A 19,206-nucleotide genomic window follows, 5' to 3' on the forward strand; every position below is an offset into this window, starting at 1 on the left:
TGTATAAGTCATGTCGGACATGTTTTATTAGGAGGATGTATGAGTTGCAGCTTCATTTAAATGTGCACAACTGCATTTTGAGAAGAACAAACTAGGCAAAAATAAAAAAGTGAAAATTTCCCCCACGCTTAAAGAAGAGCTTCGTTCGCAGTGTAGCTCTAATGAACACAGCCGTATTGACTCGTAACTGTGGGTGTTATTTTCACTTGATTGTTTTCTCTCTTTGAACGCACATCAGAGCCTATTAACATTACAGTCATTTACACATAAATAGAACATTTCCTCTTAATGTGCCAGGATAATAGCTGTATGTACTTTAGAATGATGAGCCAGTTTTCCCTCTACTCCAACATTTGAACCTCGCAGAGTTAGAAATATAAGTGCACTATACCTGCGCACTATATCAGCGCACTATACTGCCTCAGGTGCAGGTATCGGCACACTATACCCGCAGCTGAGGCGGCCCCTCAGCTGCCTCGGGTACTGAGATAGGGATACTGGAGGACACAAATATTTTTTGCCTAAAAAATATTTAGGCAACATTTTTGCCTAAATACTCAAATGATCCACATGTGGAAGCGTAGCAGAAGCAGCTCCGCATGCAGACGCAACACGAAGGTCATAAACTTTACTGCGATGGGCCTCAGTAGGCGATCAGGATAAGCAGCGACAGCATGAAAAGCTAAGGATTAGCTAAAAACGTACACACGCAAAATCCCTACCAAAGGTTGATCCTCTTGGTGTTAATTATGTTAGTATGTCTTGTCTTGATCTTGATCTTATCATTGATTTTCCAGGATAAGATCAACATATCCCAAGATTTTGTAAATACAGCCATGTGGAAATCGTCGCTTGCAAAACTTTTTCACAAATCACACAAACAGTCAAATTTGTGACACACCAATTTAAAAGTAGAGGAATTTATACATTGTTCAATTTTTCGGATTTGTATTTAGCCCCCATAAGTTCACATAATCACCCGATGTTATTGCCGATATGTCATGTATCTCTGTTTACAGTGCCAAATAGCCAGGCTCCCCAACATGTGGTTGTAACCTGACAAATAAGGGAAATATTCATAGTGTGCCAAAAGACTCACAAGGTGTGTAATAAGTGTGTAGCTGGATGAAATGTGGGTCAAGCTCTTCCACCTAGTCGTGCTCAGGCCTAATTTACACGAGGCGCGTTAATCTGAACCTACAGGCCGGCCGTCACGCCTGCGTGGGCGGTAGTTTTATGGTCGGCTATTTTTCTTTGGAGCGAGGCGACACGGGGTCAGCGAAGGTTCACCGATGACGGTCTGGATTCGGCGTCTCTAGTTAATGTCCCATGAAAACTGCGGAGGCACCAGCTTTATCTCTTCAGCTATTCCCGTTCCCACTCCCAATGAACTCCCAAACCATATGGTATCCCAGCGGAATTAGGGGGGTAGGACACACTTTCATCCATATGCATGGATTCATACATGACCAGTTCTTTTCTTCTGCATTAATTGCAACCAAGCTCCCTGCAGCTGTTCCACAGATGTGCTGCACCGCCGTGCCACGCCGTCTGACTCCAACCAGACGCAAAAGTTTCCAGGACTCCATCAGGTTTTTTGGGGGTTTTTTTTGCTGCTGTAAAACTTGGATGTAGAGTCTCAGACATTATTATTGAAGTTTGGATTTTGGGTTTATGGCTCACTGATATCTTGTCAGTTCGTAGAGCCAGAAAATCCATACGGGGGATTTGGAGATTTAGGTCAAACATTTGCTACAACATACCTCTAAGCTTTAATATTTTCTTGATGGAACAAAAAGCCGACAAGATGAATGAAACCTAGCAGAAAGTGACATTGCTCCGATACATTACAGTACTTATTGATTTTGTTATATTCTCAAATGTAATTATTTATGAAAAATGATGGTTGACAGCTTCTCATGTTTTGCCCTATTAATCTTTGCTCTCAATAATCAGCAGATTATCGTTTGGTAATAAACACAAGTTTATCTTGTCAAATATGGCTAAACATAAAAATGCAAATGTGCCAGTACTTTGCTTCCATGGGTCATCACACATATTTTGACCATTTTAATGATTTTATAATGAAATAAAATGTTGTAAATTCTCCAAAGTGATACATAAAAATAATTTTAACATTTATTTTAAAATCAACCATTATCTCGTGCTATTTGATTACATTAATCTATTTGCGCTACAAACCAAATGAACCAACTGTTTTCTTTTTATGTTATTATGGAAATATTTCCCAAATAACATTTGGAGATACAAAACTTTAAAATAAGTAGTGATGTAAGACTCAGGCTTTCATAGACTGATATTGATTTCCATTTCCAATTTTGCCCAGTTATTGTTTTTTAAGGACTTCAACACAAACATGCCACCCAATATTGCAAACTTAGCTTTTTTAACAATTAAATGTGTCAGAAGTTCCTCAATAAAGCTAGTAGTTCTTAGTAGAACACAAAATGACAGAATTATCACCAAAGTATATGTCCTAAAAATGTTACTAAATATGTAAACTATCATGTTATCTATTAATTATTCAAACGATTATTTGGGTAATTGAATTAAAATGGTCCCTTTCTGCAGTAGGTACTAATGCTAGTGAAAGAAATATTTGGAAGAGAAATTGCTAATACAAACAATTCAGTTCCTTCTTTTAATAAGATTTTATTGCTAAAAATGTATAAACGATTCAACCATCACTTTCAGTCTCAAGTTTAAAGTATGAAAACATTTTTTTTTTTTTTTAATAAAATAGGTCTATTTTTTTCTGACACCAGTACTGGTCTTGATCAGCAAGTACATGTAATGTTAGCCAAAATTTAATTTTTTGTACATGTATAATATGCCAAATTTCCTGCCGATAAGGGGATGTGGGTTATATCCCAACATATAACCACATATTGGGATGTGGTTATATTAAAAAGAAAGCAAAGGAGATCAAATCTACAGGTTCAGTAGCTTATAGATAGCTTTTGTAATATTCATCCATCGATGCATGTTGTAATAACCTTAGGCTGCTGTTGCTTCTTACACAAACCAGTAGAGATTGAGTTGTGGTTGCACTCAATGACCCAGATCTCAATCAAGCATAAAATCTCTTAAATGAGACCCGTAGACTAGATCAGGACATACATTATATATTCTCAGCAGTCATTTATAAGGACAATTATAGAGCAGGGGATTGTGGGAGGCCAGGGGGGTCCCTTGCAGCTTAGGATTGGTGATGTCTGAGACATGCTCTGACTCCCACGTCCAGTAATGAGAACACAGTAGCCACGTCTTTGTAGTGTTTTCCTCTTTTCCTGGCTCTGCAAAGACGGAGATGGAAAGCCACGATATAGGAAGTCATCCAATTAGGGTTTTTTTGAAACAGTATCTATAACATGTATGCCCCAGCTTCATTATCAACTATCTAAAAGTGTAGCTGTTTCTGATTAAGGTGTGACACCTTAGACCAGACACTTTTACAGGTTTGGTTAGAATCTAAATAGAAAGGACATTAGATGTAACGAAGCTTTCATTGCTGAAAGCTTCATAGGAATTCATGGCCAGTAGGTGAGTTACTCATTTGTGTTATTATTTGTACTGTATTGAAAATATAATTTTCTATCCTTCCATGGTTTATCATCTAATATTAACAAGCCAGGCCTTAAGCAGACTTATTACTACAGAAAGAGCATCAGAAAATGTAGATCCTTATCTCTGAAATTTTCAAAAGTCTGCCAATGGTATGTTACATAAGATGAAAGCTCAAAAAGATAAAACAGAGCAAAACTGGTCATTGCCTTCCTGTCTGGGATTTCTCCCATTGAGCTAAGTAGCTCCATTTTACCCAGCCAATCAGCGAGCAGAAGAAGTTGTAAACAACAATGTTGATTTCCTGTGCTGTTCTTGAATTGTTGTCTGCCTGTAGTTTTAGCAATGACATCGCAGGAAGTGAACAACGTTATTCAGTCCACGTCTGCCACGCTTCCAAGTATTGAATTAACATCAACAGCCATCTCAATTGGCTCGGTAATTCTCTCTTCGCAGTACAGATGGTCACAGTGTTCATAGCATCGAACAGGACCATTACATACGTCATAGACGAACATTAGCGATTGGGTAAAATTTAAAACTTCAATACACTCTCAATAGCCTTGTAAAAAAAATAAAGTGTAGTTTTACCAGGCTATGAATTTGCTGTAGTTGTTACAACCTTTCCGTTATCAGCTAAAACATTTGCTCTCTCTCATCCTCCAGTAGCCTGATTGAACAGGCTGGGGTATTCACAAATTGGCAAAATATAAGATTTTTGAGTTTCTGATAAGCTGGTAGCATCAGTCACAGCCAGTGCAGTTACCATTTGACATTTCAGTACATCTTCAGTTGATTTGGGCCAAATAAGGTGGTAGATATTTTATCCTTGGCTTAAAATTTTATCTTCATCTGTTTGAATTGTTTTTTTAAGCATTTATCTTGTGCTGAAGGACAAAGCAGCATTAAACCGTTATAGTTCTGACACAACGGTGAATGACGTTTTCACTTCTTTCCTCAGACACATTCATGCCAGGCGAGGACGCACATTGGGATCGATTTCAATGGTGGTCGTAACGGGGCTTTATGTCACTGTTACGGCTTCTAAGCACAGCTCTGGTAATCAGAAATGCGCTGCACCTCATTTTGTGCAATAATGCGCTGTGCTGTATTGATTTTGGCTTTACAAAGCGCTGAAGTCATCTGCAGTCTGATAACGCTTTTTGCAGTTTGTGTAGATTTTTTTCCTTGTTGGCGGATATAGTTAATTTATCTCACTGATCAGTGCAGAATTCAAAGCCTGATAGAGAACATGTGGTAATCTAGCCCAGGTGAAAGCACTTTCACAGAACATAGACGAACCTAAAGCTGAAATTTCCTGATTATTTTTCAAATAATCGCAAAGCGCCTGCAGAAACTTTTCTGCAAGAGATGTCTGCTTGCTCGAGCTTTATTTTCAGAGAGGGAGTGTGCCCTTTCTACAGTCAGAAGCATTCAAAGGGGTTAGATTTCTCAGTTTGAACTGTTTTCAATTACCGGGCAAACCTCGCACAGAGGAAAAATGCTGCACTGTTAAAAATCTATGGAGGCAGCAGGCATAGCAAGGGGGAGATAGGCGGAATCGAGAGACAAAGGGGAAATGAAAAAGAAAAAGGAGACAGAGTCCAGGGAGAGTGCAGTCCCAGTGAAACAATTGGATTAGACGAAGAGAGAAAGAGAGCGGAGCAAGGCGCGTTTCATGAATAGTCAGTTCAGCTTTGACTGTGAAAGAGGCAGGCTGCGAGGATGAGTCGTCTCCTCTCCCTCGCTGCGTCTCTCGGCATGTACGAGGTCAGGCTGCTGGGGCCGAGCGCGGAGCACGTTCAATTGGCCGTTCATCGCCAAAGGGGTGGGACATCTCGCCGGGCTCTAATGGCTTTCGCAGCTGGGTCTCCCCCGGCGCCCTCTGTCATCAAGTTTCGCCCAACATCAAAAGGACACACCTTCCACTTGGCTACTCATGTCCCCCTGCTGCCCCCGGAGGAAATCAGACCCTCATAAAGGCCCCGGCTATCGTTTCGCCCCCAGATACGTGATGGTTTTCCCAGTGTGTTCTTCAACGTCTGCGTGTGTAAAGGAGGCATTCCCAGGAAACCCGAGAAAGTGTGTCTTTTGAGGCATAACAGCTGTCAAAGCAGGCAAGCCAGAGTTGATCAGTGACAGCAGGTTCTGTTGTTTAAGCAGTGCAAAGCAAAGGATTCAGCGCCAAATAGGTTACAAAGCTCCTGTTTTTTGAGCTATTCTTGCGTCACAGCAGTGTGGACAGTGAAATCAAGAATCTGCAACAGAAACTGGATTAATAATTGATTTTTCTATATTTCTCAGATGAAATTCAGCATGCCAGCTTCACATGCATGAGTTTTTAGTGACAGATCAAATATAAGAGAGTAAAACCTGGTCGCAGCTGAGAGGCAGTGAATATTTTTATAGTTTATTGTGGTGCAAGCATTAAAATCACTACTTTTTTTTTTCAAAGTAAAGTAGGTATAGTTGCTGTCTTAGCTGTAAATATTGACCACAAATGTGGAGGCAGGTGCTTTAAAATTAACATATCGTGTCTGTGTTTGAAGCTCCTATTTTGAAATAAAGGAGGAACAAGTTTTTGAGTTGTTTGATGAAGCAGGCTTGTAAAATTAGCAGGTAGACTGACCAAGAAGTGGTTGTGAAAGGCCTAAGAAGAGGCCTTTATTCTCAGCATAGCCAGCAGAAAAAAGAAACAGTAACCATTTGATAGTATGGCTGTAAAACTGTGACTGGCTAACCGTTACCACTAAAGATGCTAAAGTTAGCAGCCTGCTAACTTGCCTCTTCTTGGTGAAAGCAATTTTTCTTAAAGAATCTGAACCGCAGCTGTAAATCTCTAGTTCAAATATTGAATGATGCAAACGCATGCTAAAAATGTATGTTAAAGCTGGATCTGATTGATTCTTCAGCTAGTGCGGTTCATGTTCACACCACAATGTGTGAAATGGAGCCAACCCTTTAAGAAAACCTGTTCACCTCCTCGCCAGTGGTGGCGCTACACCAAGAACCACTGAAGGAAACAGCATGTAAACCTCAGAAGAAGACATGAGTGCAACATTGTTTTTCACAAAATGTAAACAAAGATGGAGTTGTGTCGGACATTAGCGGCTGTAGGATTTCTCTTTTGTCTTTGGCAAAACACCATGAGTGATTTTTCTTGTTCGTGCTACACTGTCGTGTTTCTTTTGGTTGTATTTACCCAGAATGCCCTATGTTATACTTTGCTTCCTGCTTTTGGTTGGAACCACACCAAACCACACCAGAACTCGCTTTAATCAAACCAACACCTAAGTTTTTAGTAAGACCAGAGTTTGCATCAGATTTTGATTGTGCATTCCCACTTCCCCAAGCGGACTAAAAAGAGCTTGTGGGAATCCACGCCTAGATAAGTGTCTCATGTTGAAAAATGAGCCAAAAATATCCACAAAACTACCTGCTTAGGGAGTCTTAAAGATGTGATGTATTACCTTTCGCTAAACGGGCAGAAAAACAAAGAACCTTAGTCATACAATTGTTACCTTTCCTACCTTTGAATATAAAGACAGTATTCCTAAAAATATCACTCTAATACTCTAACGACATCTTCTTCTTCCATCTCAGGACCACTGGGTTTGGCGGATGAGAGACAACTCTGTATTGCCGGGATTCCCCATGCTCATCAGCGTGTTCTGGAAGGGGCTGCCATCAAAGATAGACGCCGTCTACGAGAACAGCGAGGGCAAGTTCGTCTTTTTCAAAGGTGAGGCATCGTTCACTCTCCAGCACCACTCATCTCTGCCTTCATCATGTAGCTCCTCACCGCTCCTCTCCCGTGGGGAGCCTTTCTCAGAAAGCTTTGATCCTAAACTTTGACGCAAATATTGTGTCTGTGTAATCCTGGTTTATGAGATCTCTCTTGTGTGTCGTTTAGCAACAGCGAGCTTTACCTCAAGATCTGTTTACATGGGAGTGTTGTGTTCATTTTCTTTTGTTCTAAGCTCGTACACCCCTTTCTTCCGATATTCTGCAAGAACTTTCTATGAGCGCTTACATTTGCAAGAAGAAAGACGTTTTTATCCGCTCTCTCAAATCGCTACAAGATTTTATTGTAAATCTGGGGAAGATTAAAAGATCGTTTAGCTTAGTTGGAATATTCCAACATAATCCTACACATCTGATTGTAAATAATGCATATGCTCTGGTGTTGCTTGTGGAAATAAACTGTATATTCAGTAAAAATCATCAACCGTAGCTAAAAATCCCCCCGTTTGGATTGCTTTAGGAAATCGCTGTTGATTCCAAGAATCTTTACTGCAAGCTACGTTTTAACGATGCATGATTTGAGTGAGGTTTTTTTGTGCTTGTGTGATTTTTTTTAACATATTTAAATGTAGACCAAGCAGTAAAAGAGCTTTGAAGCCAATTATGTCAAGAGCCTAGACGACACTTGAAAGATACGTCAAACAAACTTGGCAGTCTGTGTATTTGCACACACTTCACAGAAGAAGATAGGAAGGATAAAAAGAAAGAAAAAAAGAAGGGTGGTGGTGTGATGCAAGGAGATGCAGACAAGCCATTAAAGTTTGCTGGGATGTAAACTACAAATCCTCTCTCGGCGGAATTTCTATTTTCAATCCCAAACAATTCCTGGAAATGCAAGACTACGGCTCACGCGTGTGCTACAATCCCTGCAACGTGGACTTCACTGCCTTTTCCTTCACTCTGCGCACTGCCTGACTGGATGGATTTAGTAAATACAAATTAACAGTATGCCATTTCTCATTTAAAGTCATGCAACACGCAATCTTATTCTGTCCACATTTTGGAGAATTCAGAAAGAAAAAGGTAAAATGCAGCTCTTAAGTCTCATAAATTCTCCCCAAAAACCCAGACATCAATGGGGTCATTGAAGTCTGGGTTTCACTGAGGTTCTGGATGTCTTTGTGCATTAAAAGCATCCCAGTTAACACCACTGGTCTAAACCTAGAAACAGCATGTGTTGCTCTTTGCTACAGGGAAATGCTCTGCCATTTGTTTAGTCATTGCTTCCCTGTTTCTATTTTTCTTTTCTGTCGTACTTGATGTAATACAGTAGAAACAGACCTTGCATAAGTGTGCCTTTGCATACATATGCATCTTGCTTTTGTAGCAGGTACGTCTTGGTCATTGTCTAATTCAGGTTGCCATGGATTTTCTGGACACATTGAAAGACGCTGCAGAATAAGCATAAAAAATCCTGAGCTATGTAGTACATTTATGCGACACTGCTGAAGAATCATGACAAGTGCTATAACAATAACCCAAATATATTACCAGGCAGATTTAGGTATCCCTAAATTGATTGCAAAATAAGAAACAGTGTGACTGAGGGCTGAGGAAACATCGTCTAGTCCCTCTTGTTACCAAACTTTAACACCCAAAGTTGGACTTTTCATTCCAACTTCTACAATTGATGAGATGAAGTAGTTTTATATCATTTATTCCTAACCTGCTGAAAAGAAATGTTGCATCTGTGACTTCCAAAAACTGCTATACAGCACACACATTACATTATAAATCCCCCAAAGGGGAGAGAGAGAACACCATTGGACTTATTTACTCCCCTTCATGTCTACCAGGCCATATACCACTGTGAAATAGTTTGTATGAAATAAACACTGTGGCACATATTAGTCGCAAAGAACTTAGCATTTGTTCATGTTACTAAGGGCAGAGGCACATGTTGTGATCATGACCAAGCTTTAGCTGGCTAATAGTCGCTAGTAATAATCCTGAAAGCACAAACAGTAACCAACAGTACTGTTTTTTTACTACTTCCTCTACTTTATTTCTTGTAAAGACTAAGATTGGAAACTGCTGAACTTTAGATAGCAGAAACATTCAGAGTACTCTTCCCGCTTACTTGCAGCCCCGTACAAACGACAGTTCTTTGCCTTTGGGATAAGAAGTGTTTTCTGATACGTCTTAGCTGCTGTTATTCAGCACTGTGTCACATAGTGGTTGTGTTGGCAATGAAAACATGATAAGAAGGAGCTTCTTTTCTTACAGTAGAACAAAAATGTACGTCAGCTACGGGAATTAAACTTTAGCCAAAAACATTTCTAAGACTAGGAAATAAAAGTCCATCCTATGTAAATATTGAACACAGTTTTGATATTGTGATAAATTTTTTCCTTCCCCATATTTGACTTGACATCAATATTTCGGTAGGTTTGCCATACTCTTTCTATTTTTTTAGAATTAATTAAATAGTACATTGAGATTTTCCCCAGAAAACATCCTTAAACTTCTCCAACTTCCTGTCTGCCCGGAGGTGATTGGTGAATAAATGTTTTATTATGTTTTCTTATAATAAACCCAATAAAACACGAAAGAACTTTGTGGTTGTAACATGGGACGATTCAAGGAGTGTTAATGACTTTGTAAGACATCTTCATTACGCATTACACTCTCCATTCAAAGCTAAGGTCGAGCAGGGGAAATTAGTCACTGGCCTGAGTCAACACAACATCAAAGCAACCCTCACAACTTCGAAGATGAACCTCGACTGTACTGTGGCTGATTCAAGTCAGCTCCCATTTTTAAAAAATTACCAAAACTAAAGAGGAAACTCATATTTCACGTTGAATTTATTGAGAGAGAGAGAAAAAGAATCTGGCATGTTTTCAGGGGTGCTTGAATCAGCTTGAACTCATTGCTTTTGGGAGGGAAAGGAGGGAGACTCCATTAATCTCAGGGTGTGGTGTGTTAGTGTCAGGGGAAGCGTGACCCACAATAAGCGTCAAACCGTATGAGAAAAACATGAAATGACAGGAATTTCCTTTCCAATAGGAGTCTATTCTTCCCCGTTAATATTCAAGCAACACCCTGTCCTACATCTCCTTCCATTTAAATCCTCTAAGTGCAAATTCAGTTTTTCCAGAATTAATCCACATTTTTGTAGTCTTTATAATAACAGTGAAAAGTTCTGAATAGCAGGATTTTGCCTGACTTTCTGCATGTCTAAGTAAAGGTGCTCAGGCCATTTTATTGCTGAGCTTGCAAGAGTTTAGGATGTCCACTAATCTCACTCAGTCACTGGTGTTTATTTAGAAACTAGCAAGGGATAAAGGTGCAATAACCTCAGTTTTCACACTCCTATTTTTCGTCTGAACACACATTTCTGTTTTCTTTGGCTTAGAAGTGTTATGCCTTGAAATATTAATCAAACTGTAAAAACCACAAACAACTGCTGAGCTGTCGGAACGTGTGCGCTTCAACCTAATTACTCCTCAAGAAGCAGGGTGAAGTGATAAAATGTGGAGGGGGAAAAAATACAAAAACATTCCATTTGGACTTCTCTTGACCTGAGATGAAACAAAACTGTGAGGAGAAAGACCAATAGATGTGTAAAGGTTTTCGATATTATCACATTTTTACTCCCAGTGTTGACAGGAATGTGCTTTTCTTTTTCTCTGGGAACGTCCACCTCCCCCCACTAGAGCCTCTTCCCGGCCCGGCCTTCAACTCCTCCAGTGATACAGAAATGCATTTCCTGGGGTCACACTGTGTCAAAAATGTGCTGCTTAACCCAATTACTTAACAGGAAGAAGGGCAAAGTGTGGTGGAAAAAGGCGTTCGACCAACAGGGATGACAGCGTACTTTATAGGATAGTGCAAGCAAAGCAATTTTACTCATTATTCACATTCTTTTGTGTATAATCCAGAGTTGCACCTGTTATAGATCGGGTAAAAGTCCAGATCCAAAAGAGTAACTCAAAGCAGCAGATTATTCCCTAAAGTTTGCTATTAGCTTTTGGCTAATGTTTTGCTGCTGCCCGTCTGCCTCGTTTTAATTATTCATTCCTTCTGTTTGTTCCTGATACGCAGGAAAGCAATTCTGGGTATACAAGGACACGAAGTTGGAGCCTGACTACCCAAGGGACATCACCCAGTTTAGCCACGGCATGCCGTCCCAGAGCATCGAGGCGGCCGTGTGGTGGGAGGACGTGGCCAAGACCTATTTCTTCAAAGGAGACAGGTGGGGAACGATGGAGAAAGCAGAAAAAAAAGATCAAGAATAGATGTGTTTGTAAAGACGGAGAATATTCAAAACTGGCTTTGAAATGCATTCGGGTGGAATAACTCCTTAACCCAACATGTGTTAGGACAATATTCCACCATCTGTTGTCAGTTTAAACTGTATATTTGCCAGCTTGTGCTTTGTCCTCCTGTGGCTCATCATTTGTTTCTGTTTAGGTACTGGCGCTACAACGAGGAGAAGAGAACCATGGACCCTGGCTATCCAAAGCCCATCTCTGTGTGGAAGGGGGTCCCCGCTTCACCACAGGGGGCCTTCGTCGACAAAGCCCATGGTACGATCTCTGTCATGCCTAATACGGTTCGGTAGCAATAACAATACCAGTCATGTGCCAGGCGGCATCGATTCTGGCTGATCGCCGGCACATGGTGCATGGGAGCTAAACCAGGCTAGGATTGATTGAAATTTGCCCCAGTTACCCGCTGATTTTTAGCTGGTGGCACACTTCCATGTAACATCAGTAGAGTTAGACAGTGTTTGCACATGGCAAACAGTTTAGCATAACTTTATCGCACAAAAAGCCTGCCTTTGTTTGTTGATGTCGTCAAAGGGAAATCGTTTCATAATCGGCCCATACTGCAGCGAGACCCAGTTGGAGCAGAGCTATGGAAAGTAGAAAGGACAAGATCCCCGCTGGGCACTGGTTTGAGCCACCTGGCCCTCTTCAGCGGTGTGGAGGTGGAATGTCTTAACTCTCACTGAGCTCACCTCTAGGCCCGTAAAATAACCTTAGGAAAAGGGGAAAGCTTTTGCTGTAGATATTATGCCAGGTGGGTTTGGTGTGTGGCGTTGGCAGCGGCACAGTTGGAAAAAGCAGAGCAGGTGGTGTTGAAACCTCGGTCCATCTGCGGCGAGGATCTGCCGCCAGATCTTTGGCCGTGTGTGTGTCCTAGCGAGGTCATGTAGCAGGTATCTATCGGAGCGTGAAGGGTGGATTTGTATCCAGCAGACATATCCGTGTGCTCGTTTTTGCTCGCCTTTGTGCCGACATGCGTTTATTAGCCCGTCTGGCTGATTGTGGATACCGTGTGTCAAGGATCACGTTGACGCAGTTGACCCAAATAGGCATAATGTCTATCCTGGAGCCATTGATAACATGAGTGAGGCAGCAGGCTTTCAGGGCTTGAGGTCATTGTTGACCTAGCTATATTCCACAGATTACATCTTGCATGAATACCAAACAGCATTCATGTGAGATGCACTTGTGCAGTCCTTGGTAGCTACTGTCCTAGAACAAAGTGATGTTATTTTATTTTACTTTTTTAGAAAAAATTTAATCATCATTTTTTGTAAACAGAGATAATTTTACAAATGAAAAACTGGCAGGTCTGTCAGGGAATCTGTCTATACCTTGCAGTTTTTATGTTTGACTAACTCAAAGATGGACCTAATGATAAAACACTGAAATTCTCAGTTAATGGGATTTCATGAATAAAATAATGGCTTCATAAATATTTTAAAGACCTTCTGTTCAGTGTAGAGATATTGAGTTTAGGTATTTTTAGACCCAATTTTTAAAAAATGAAATGAAAGCTTAGCACCACCAGGAAGCTACGTTGTTAATTGTAATAATTTTAGTGACAAATGGTTAGCCAAGTATGGTATTCTCAAAGTGTTTTCAAACTTTTTGCATCCAAGCTGTACTTAAGATTTTCACCGAAGGAACAAATGTTCCCCGGATCTCAAACTGTGTCAAAATAAATCTTTGTTGAATGTAGAATTATTGAGTACAGATTTTACCAGTCTCTTATTTTTTTTTTTAGATTTTTAGGTAGAGGCCACCAAATTCCTGAACAGATGAGAAAGAATGAAACCCTTTAGTTATAGGAAGCTGTGAAGCAAAACGTTAGCATTGTTAGTGGCTATTAGCTAGCTAGTCAAGATTTACTCAAAGTGCTTATCTGTCATTTTGGCAATACTTCAATTTTATACTGAGAACCCACTCTTGTAAAAATCAGTCCCTTGTTCTATGCTTTGCTTCATACAGAGGGTCTGGACTCTTGCGTATTGAGAAACGACTATGCGCTGGAAGCATGGACTCAGCATTTCTAACTTTTGGCCTTGAAGTCAAACTGTAATCCACCAGTTTGACGGTATGAAGCTTGGAGTGTTATAAACAACCATCCTCCACTGTGAAGCGCTGAACCAAACGAGACGTCTGTATTTGAAAGTGTGGCCAACATGGACTGAATGTCTTTGTTTACTTTGCCAAACTGCAACTCTATAGCCACAGAGAGATTACAAAATCAAAGTTATTGTTTACAACTCCTCCTTTTGTTTGCTAGTTGGCCCAAAACTGGGTTGAATTTCGGGTCAATTAGCTGAGTAGCTGTTTTGAAATTCAACTGGAAAAATCAAGCTCTATGGGAGAAATCCCAGACAGAGTATGGAAGGACAATGAGAGTCGGTGGAATTACAGAGAAGCGCTGAACCAAACGAGACGGCTGAGAACGCTAACTGAAACCGCTCTTCTTTTTGCTAGGCTAGTTATTTACTAAGCTAGCTGCTTACTGTTGTTCTGTGCTTGATGTTTGGTTTGGTAAAAATGTACTTTATGTCTACCGTGTGTGCCAGACAATGACTGTCAGAGGTTGATTTGTGAAAAGTTTGGAGCTTCAGTTCCACTCAGAAAGTTTCAGCAGTTCAGTGGAAGTTTTATCAGCGTTACCGTGGTTAGCCTTGAATGTCGGACAGGCATTGTGCTGGTTAAATAAGACATGTTTGATGTTATATCTCCAGCTCTTTCTCTTCTTTGCGCGTTTGATCATTTTTGTCTCGCTCCGAAATCAATCTTTAAAATACTCACCCCATGCTTCACCAGGAACATCTCCATCTAACAAGCGATTAAATAAGCCCAGGCCCTTCCTTGCCTGAAATTTAGGCCATTTCTCCCCTCATCTTCCCCAAGAAATTGTGTGCATGAATAATAAATGGCCAAGCAAAAAGTGTAAAGGAGGCCAGAGAGAACGGGGAGAACTTAAAGTTTCAGCCATGCTTTTAATAAACAACAAACAAGCATTTTAGAGACTTAATTCAGTGTCAGCCCAAAACCCAGAACCTTTCATCAAATGTTGATACGTAACGGTAGCGATGTTGAAGTCTTGAAATTTTCAACTGTAGATTATGCATTTTTTTTTATCACCAAAGGTAAAAAAGTAACATTTTATGCTGTGTTATGTGTTTCTTCCTGACGGTTCTGGCTTCAGCTTGACTATGTATTAGCATTTATGACCAAAATAATTAAACCTGAGGGACAGTAAGGACCGCTTTACAAAGCAGGAGGGCACAATGTGTTGGAAACTGTTTTAGCCGTTTACTTTGTCAAGTTTACCTTGGTTATAATATATATATACAGAGAGAGAGGTAAGGCTAAAGATCCACCGATCAGTTTTTTGGAAAGCTTGCATTTCTATTGCAATTTTAGCCGATTCTGGTTTCTGTTGAAGAATTGTTTTGTTTTTTCAATCCTCCCAGCTGTGAGCGGTCATCTATTGTTAATAATGCTACCAGAGGTGACATCTCTCCACTGCGAGAGAGAGCAGTCAAATTTAACACAAAACCAAGGACACTGTAGCGTTGACATTTTAAATTGTGTTTAGCATCCTACATTACAGATAATAGATCATTACAAGGCTGCCAACATTTGTGAAATATAGCATGTTGACACACAAAGGGTGTTACGGAGTAACTTCTCGGCTTCTTGCTTCAAGTCTTGCTCTCTCTCACTCTCTAATTAACTGCACACATAAAGACAGTTTCACTTTAAATTGCTAGCTACATCTTATTTTTTTCTTAAAGTTCATAAATGTCCATATCTAAATCTGAGTGTACTTCCTACAGTAATAAACTCCATACTGAAGAGTGTTTTTTTTTCTTTCTTCCTCCACCTGGAGGCATGTAAACATGATATGTTCACAGGTCAGGAAAACAATCCGATTTTTGATATCAGAATAGTCACTCGATTTCAAATATGCAATCTGTGACCTTTTAGTAAATCCATTTGAGTTTTTCCTATCAAGCATGTAGTGTCAGCCATATTGTCTGTCTGTTGAGATGTTTTTAAAGAAACAACAAGTGATGCATATCAGATTGATTTATTGGTGACTTGGTACTCATGTTTTTTTGTGTATATAGATATGTTTTTTTATTTTTTTTATTCTTTCCCCGTCAGGTTTCACCTACTTCTATAAAGGAAAGGAGTACTGGAAGTTCAACAACCAGTTACTGCGGGTGGAGCCGGGATACCCGCGCTCATTCGTCAAGGACTTCATGGGCTGCGACCGGATGCCCAGGGACCCCGGGCGCCAGCCGGCCGACGACGGCAACTCGGACGTGGTGATCGAGCTGGACAACGAGGCCAGCACGGTGAAGGCCATAGCCATCGTCATCCCGTGCGTGCTCGCGCTGTGCCTGCTGGTGCTGGTCTACACTGTGGTGCAGTTCAAAAGGAAGGGCACGCCGCGCCACATACTGTACTGCAAACGCTCCATGCAGGAATGGGTCTGAGCCGCCGAGAGAGACTATAGGGAGCCGGGGGCGGGCGAGGTGATGAGACGCTTGGCGGGAGAAAAAAAAACAACAACAACAAAAAAAAAAACGGAAACAGGACAACAGCCGTCACTTTTCCAAAAAGGAGGACAGCTGACTCTGGAGCGCTTTATTACAAACCACAGCCATGCCTCCCTCCGTCTCTCTGGCGGTCTGATTCTTTTGTTCAGACCTACGGAAACGGCCAAGACATTCTGACTGCGATTCAGGAGATCCCAGAGCCTAACGCTGACTTTGTTAGCCCCCGGCCTTTTTAACAACACGGGGAGCGGGAGAGGGGTCTTTGCCAGAACAGACCTTTGGTCCTCAGACTTAAAAAAAAAAAAACGAACAAGAAAACGCTAGAGGGTCAGCATCACTTTGTATTTCTGAAACTTGACTTCCTGCCCCGTCCCTTTTTGTTTAATTTTGCTGACCTCTCTGCTTTCAGGCAGAGGGAGGACTTTTACGGCGGGACACTGCATCGTCATCTCTCATATCGAGTTGTTGGGGGAAAAAACAGCAATTTTTTATTCTCATGATGGCCCACTCAAATCATCCCCCCTTCAAGGACTTTATCACCTTATTACCAATCATCAAACGCCTTGCTTTGTTTCCGTTTCTTAATTTGTAATTGAAGGAAAATAGATTTAATCCAAGAATGAAAGTCCTCAGCTGTCCCTTTAACAAACTCCTGAGACCAAACTAAACCAAAACAAGTTAATTTCTTTCCAAAGAGGATCACATTTTTATTATTATTGGTTTTTTTTTTTTTGGTTTTGTTTTCATTTGACTTTTTTTCGTTCTCATTTCCCTTCTCTGGATCCTTGCAGCGATTGAGAGTCGGGGAGCTCTGACTGTTGTGGCAGTCTGTTTTGAGACACAGGGGCCAAATTACTCTGCAATATTTTAACTCGCCTTAAATATAAAGCATACAACTTGTGCTTGGTTTTACTGTTCCTTGGTTTTTATCTGTTTTTTTCCTCTTCTTTTATTTGTATATTGCTTTTATTTTGCATTTTTTTTTGGTTTGTTTCTTTGTAAAGAAGCTGAAATAAGTGCTTCTTGTGATTGGTATTTTCTGGATTTTATTACACTACGCAGGATAATCGGCACTGGTTTGCTGAGCTATTCTGTACTACAATATACAGTAGGTTCACCCTGTATTGCAAGTAATGTATTGTTGGAAGGTTATGGAGTAAAGCCACTATTTCTGTGTGTTAAGATATTTGTTGCTGTTTTTGTTTTTTTTTTTTTTTTATTTCTTCCATATGACAAAAACAGGCTGAACGGCAGCCTCCGTCTCACTGAATTTGTCCCTTTCAGTTCGATGAAGTGTTTCTTTCTCAGTGGTTGTTCTGTGAGGTCATGTGTGAACAGAAAAAACACACACACACAAAAAAGAAACAAAAAAAAATTCTAAAAAAGTTGACTGCCTTGTTTTACGAGAGCTCAGAGTTCCCAGAATGCTTTTTTTTTTTTGTCTCGTAGCGTAGGGCCCCGCGAAGCGAGACAAGTCGAGATCAGTGCCTGTGTCAACGTGCATGCAAGCATTTACTGTACAAACGGCCGGTTCTGCTCCGTGTGGCTTCAGAACCCGTCGTCTCTGAAGGAACTTTTTCTCTTGAAAATGCTGTTATTTTTGTACCTTTTCAGTGTGTCCCAATTCCCATGCCTACCCCCTTTTCTAGGTACAATGAGATATATATAAAAAAAAATTGAAAAAAAGGAAAAAAAAATATTCAAGTGGTACCTTTTGGGATATAATCAGGAAATCGGATGATCGGCAAGTCGAATTGGCCTCGGTAGTCGGCAAGCAGTCTTTGAATGTGTGTCCATCTTCATGCTCACATTCTGTTCTTTTTTTTTTTCTTGTTTTTTCCTTAGTTTTTTTATGGTCCAGTTGGATGTCTCACAACGGTTTCTTCGTGTAAGACTGTGGGACATCTCGAAAAAATGAAATAATGTTCTGAATGAATGAATAAACTGATCAATATATGATGAAAACTTGCCTCCAATCTCACCGTTTGTGCAGCAGGAGGGCAGCTGAGTAATCTGTGTTTATGACAGGAGACCTGTTCATGTAGAGGAATGCACCGATCGCTCGGAATCGGACGATTTCCAGCTTGATTAGCTCGACCTGCTACAAGGGTCATCCTGAAGTCAAAACTCTGATTAGATTCCCTTCAGAAGTTACCCAATTATAAAATACAATGCCTCTGTGTCTATTTAATACTTAGAGGTTGGAGGATCAGTATCATGATGACCAAGAGAAAATACAGCAGAAAAATTATTAGATGTTTTAGAAATGAAGGAGATTCTAAATGATCATCAAAAAAAATGAAATAGGAAAGAGCATAGCAAGTCTTACCAAAACACGACCATCCAATTCTGGAATAAAGTCCGTCAACAGTTGGTTCAGGCGTACGAATTTGTTAAAATGGCCCAGTCAAAGTTCAGACTTTAATCCAATTGGGTACAACTTTGGTGCAGCCAAACAGTGCTTCAATGGATTGAACGTTTGTTTGGCTTTTGCAGTTATACTGACCACTGGAAGTGCTTTACCCTACAGACATATTGATCCACCGGCAGGCTGCTTAGTGCCTTTGTGCATCGATATGTGGAAGCTGCAACTGAACCAGCAACCTTCCAATTGCAAGACAACTACCGGAAACAAACTATCCCTCCTCCCAACAGAGCGGTTGAGGATTGCGACATTGTCGGCAACAAACATCATCTTAAGACAAATATCCGGAAATGTGCAGCTCTGTTCACTCGGACGTGCAATAAAATCCTTGTTTTTGCTAAAGCATGAGCGGGATCCCGTTGAACTCTGCCCTCCCTCAGCCAAGGCTCGCTGTAAATAAAGCCACGTACACTCCCAACTCCAGAGATTAACTTTAGTCGGCGCGGAAAAAAAGGAGAAAAAAAAAAAATGCTGAGTTTGATTCAGAGAATTGCGTTGCCGTCGGGCTCCGAGAGTTCAGCGGCCCCTCTTTTGTTGCTGTGTGGCACTGTGTTTTATTTTGGAA

At 40.6% G+C, this 19,206-nt stretch overlaps 1 protein-coding gene across 2 annotated transcripts in view; it reads left to right on the forward strand.

Annotated features, from left to right (window-relative positions):
• Nucleotides 1–18,181, forward strand: part of mmp16 (matrix metallopeptidase 16) — a 77,002-nt gene extending 58,821 nt beyond the window's left edge. For both annotated transcript variants that reach the window (XM_023326284.1, XM_023326285.1), the window contains 4 exons: nt 7,189–7,327; nt 11,437–11,587; nt 11,806–11,921; nt 15,819–18,181. In XM_023326284.1, coding sequence (XP_023182052.1) covers nt 7,189–7,327; nt 11,437–11,587; nt 11,806–11,921; nt 15,819–16,153 — 741 coding nt within the window. In that variant the 3' untranslated portion in view covers nt 16,154–18,181. The remainder of the gene's footprint in view (nt 1–7,188; nt 7,328–11,436; nt 11,588–11,805; nt 11,922–15,818) is intronic.
• The last annotated feature ends 1,025 nt before the right edge of the window (nt 18,182–19,206 follow it).

Source organism: Xiphophorus maculatus, chromosome 21, assembly GCF_002775205.1.
Source record: "Xiphophorus maculatus strain JP 163 A chromosome 21, X_maculatus-5.0-male, whole genome shotgun sequence".
Taxonomy (NCBI): domain Eukaryota; kingdom Metazoa; phylum Chordata; class Actinopteri; order Cyprinodontiformes; family Poeciliidae; genus Xiphophorus; species Xiphophorus maculatus.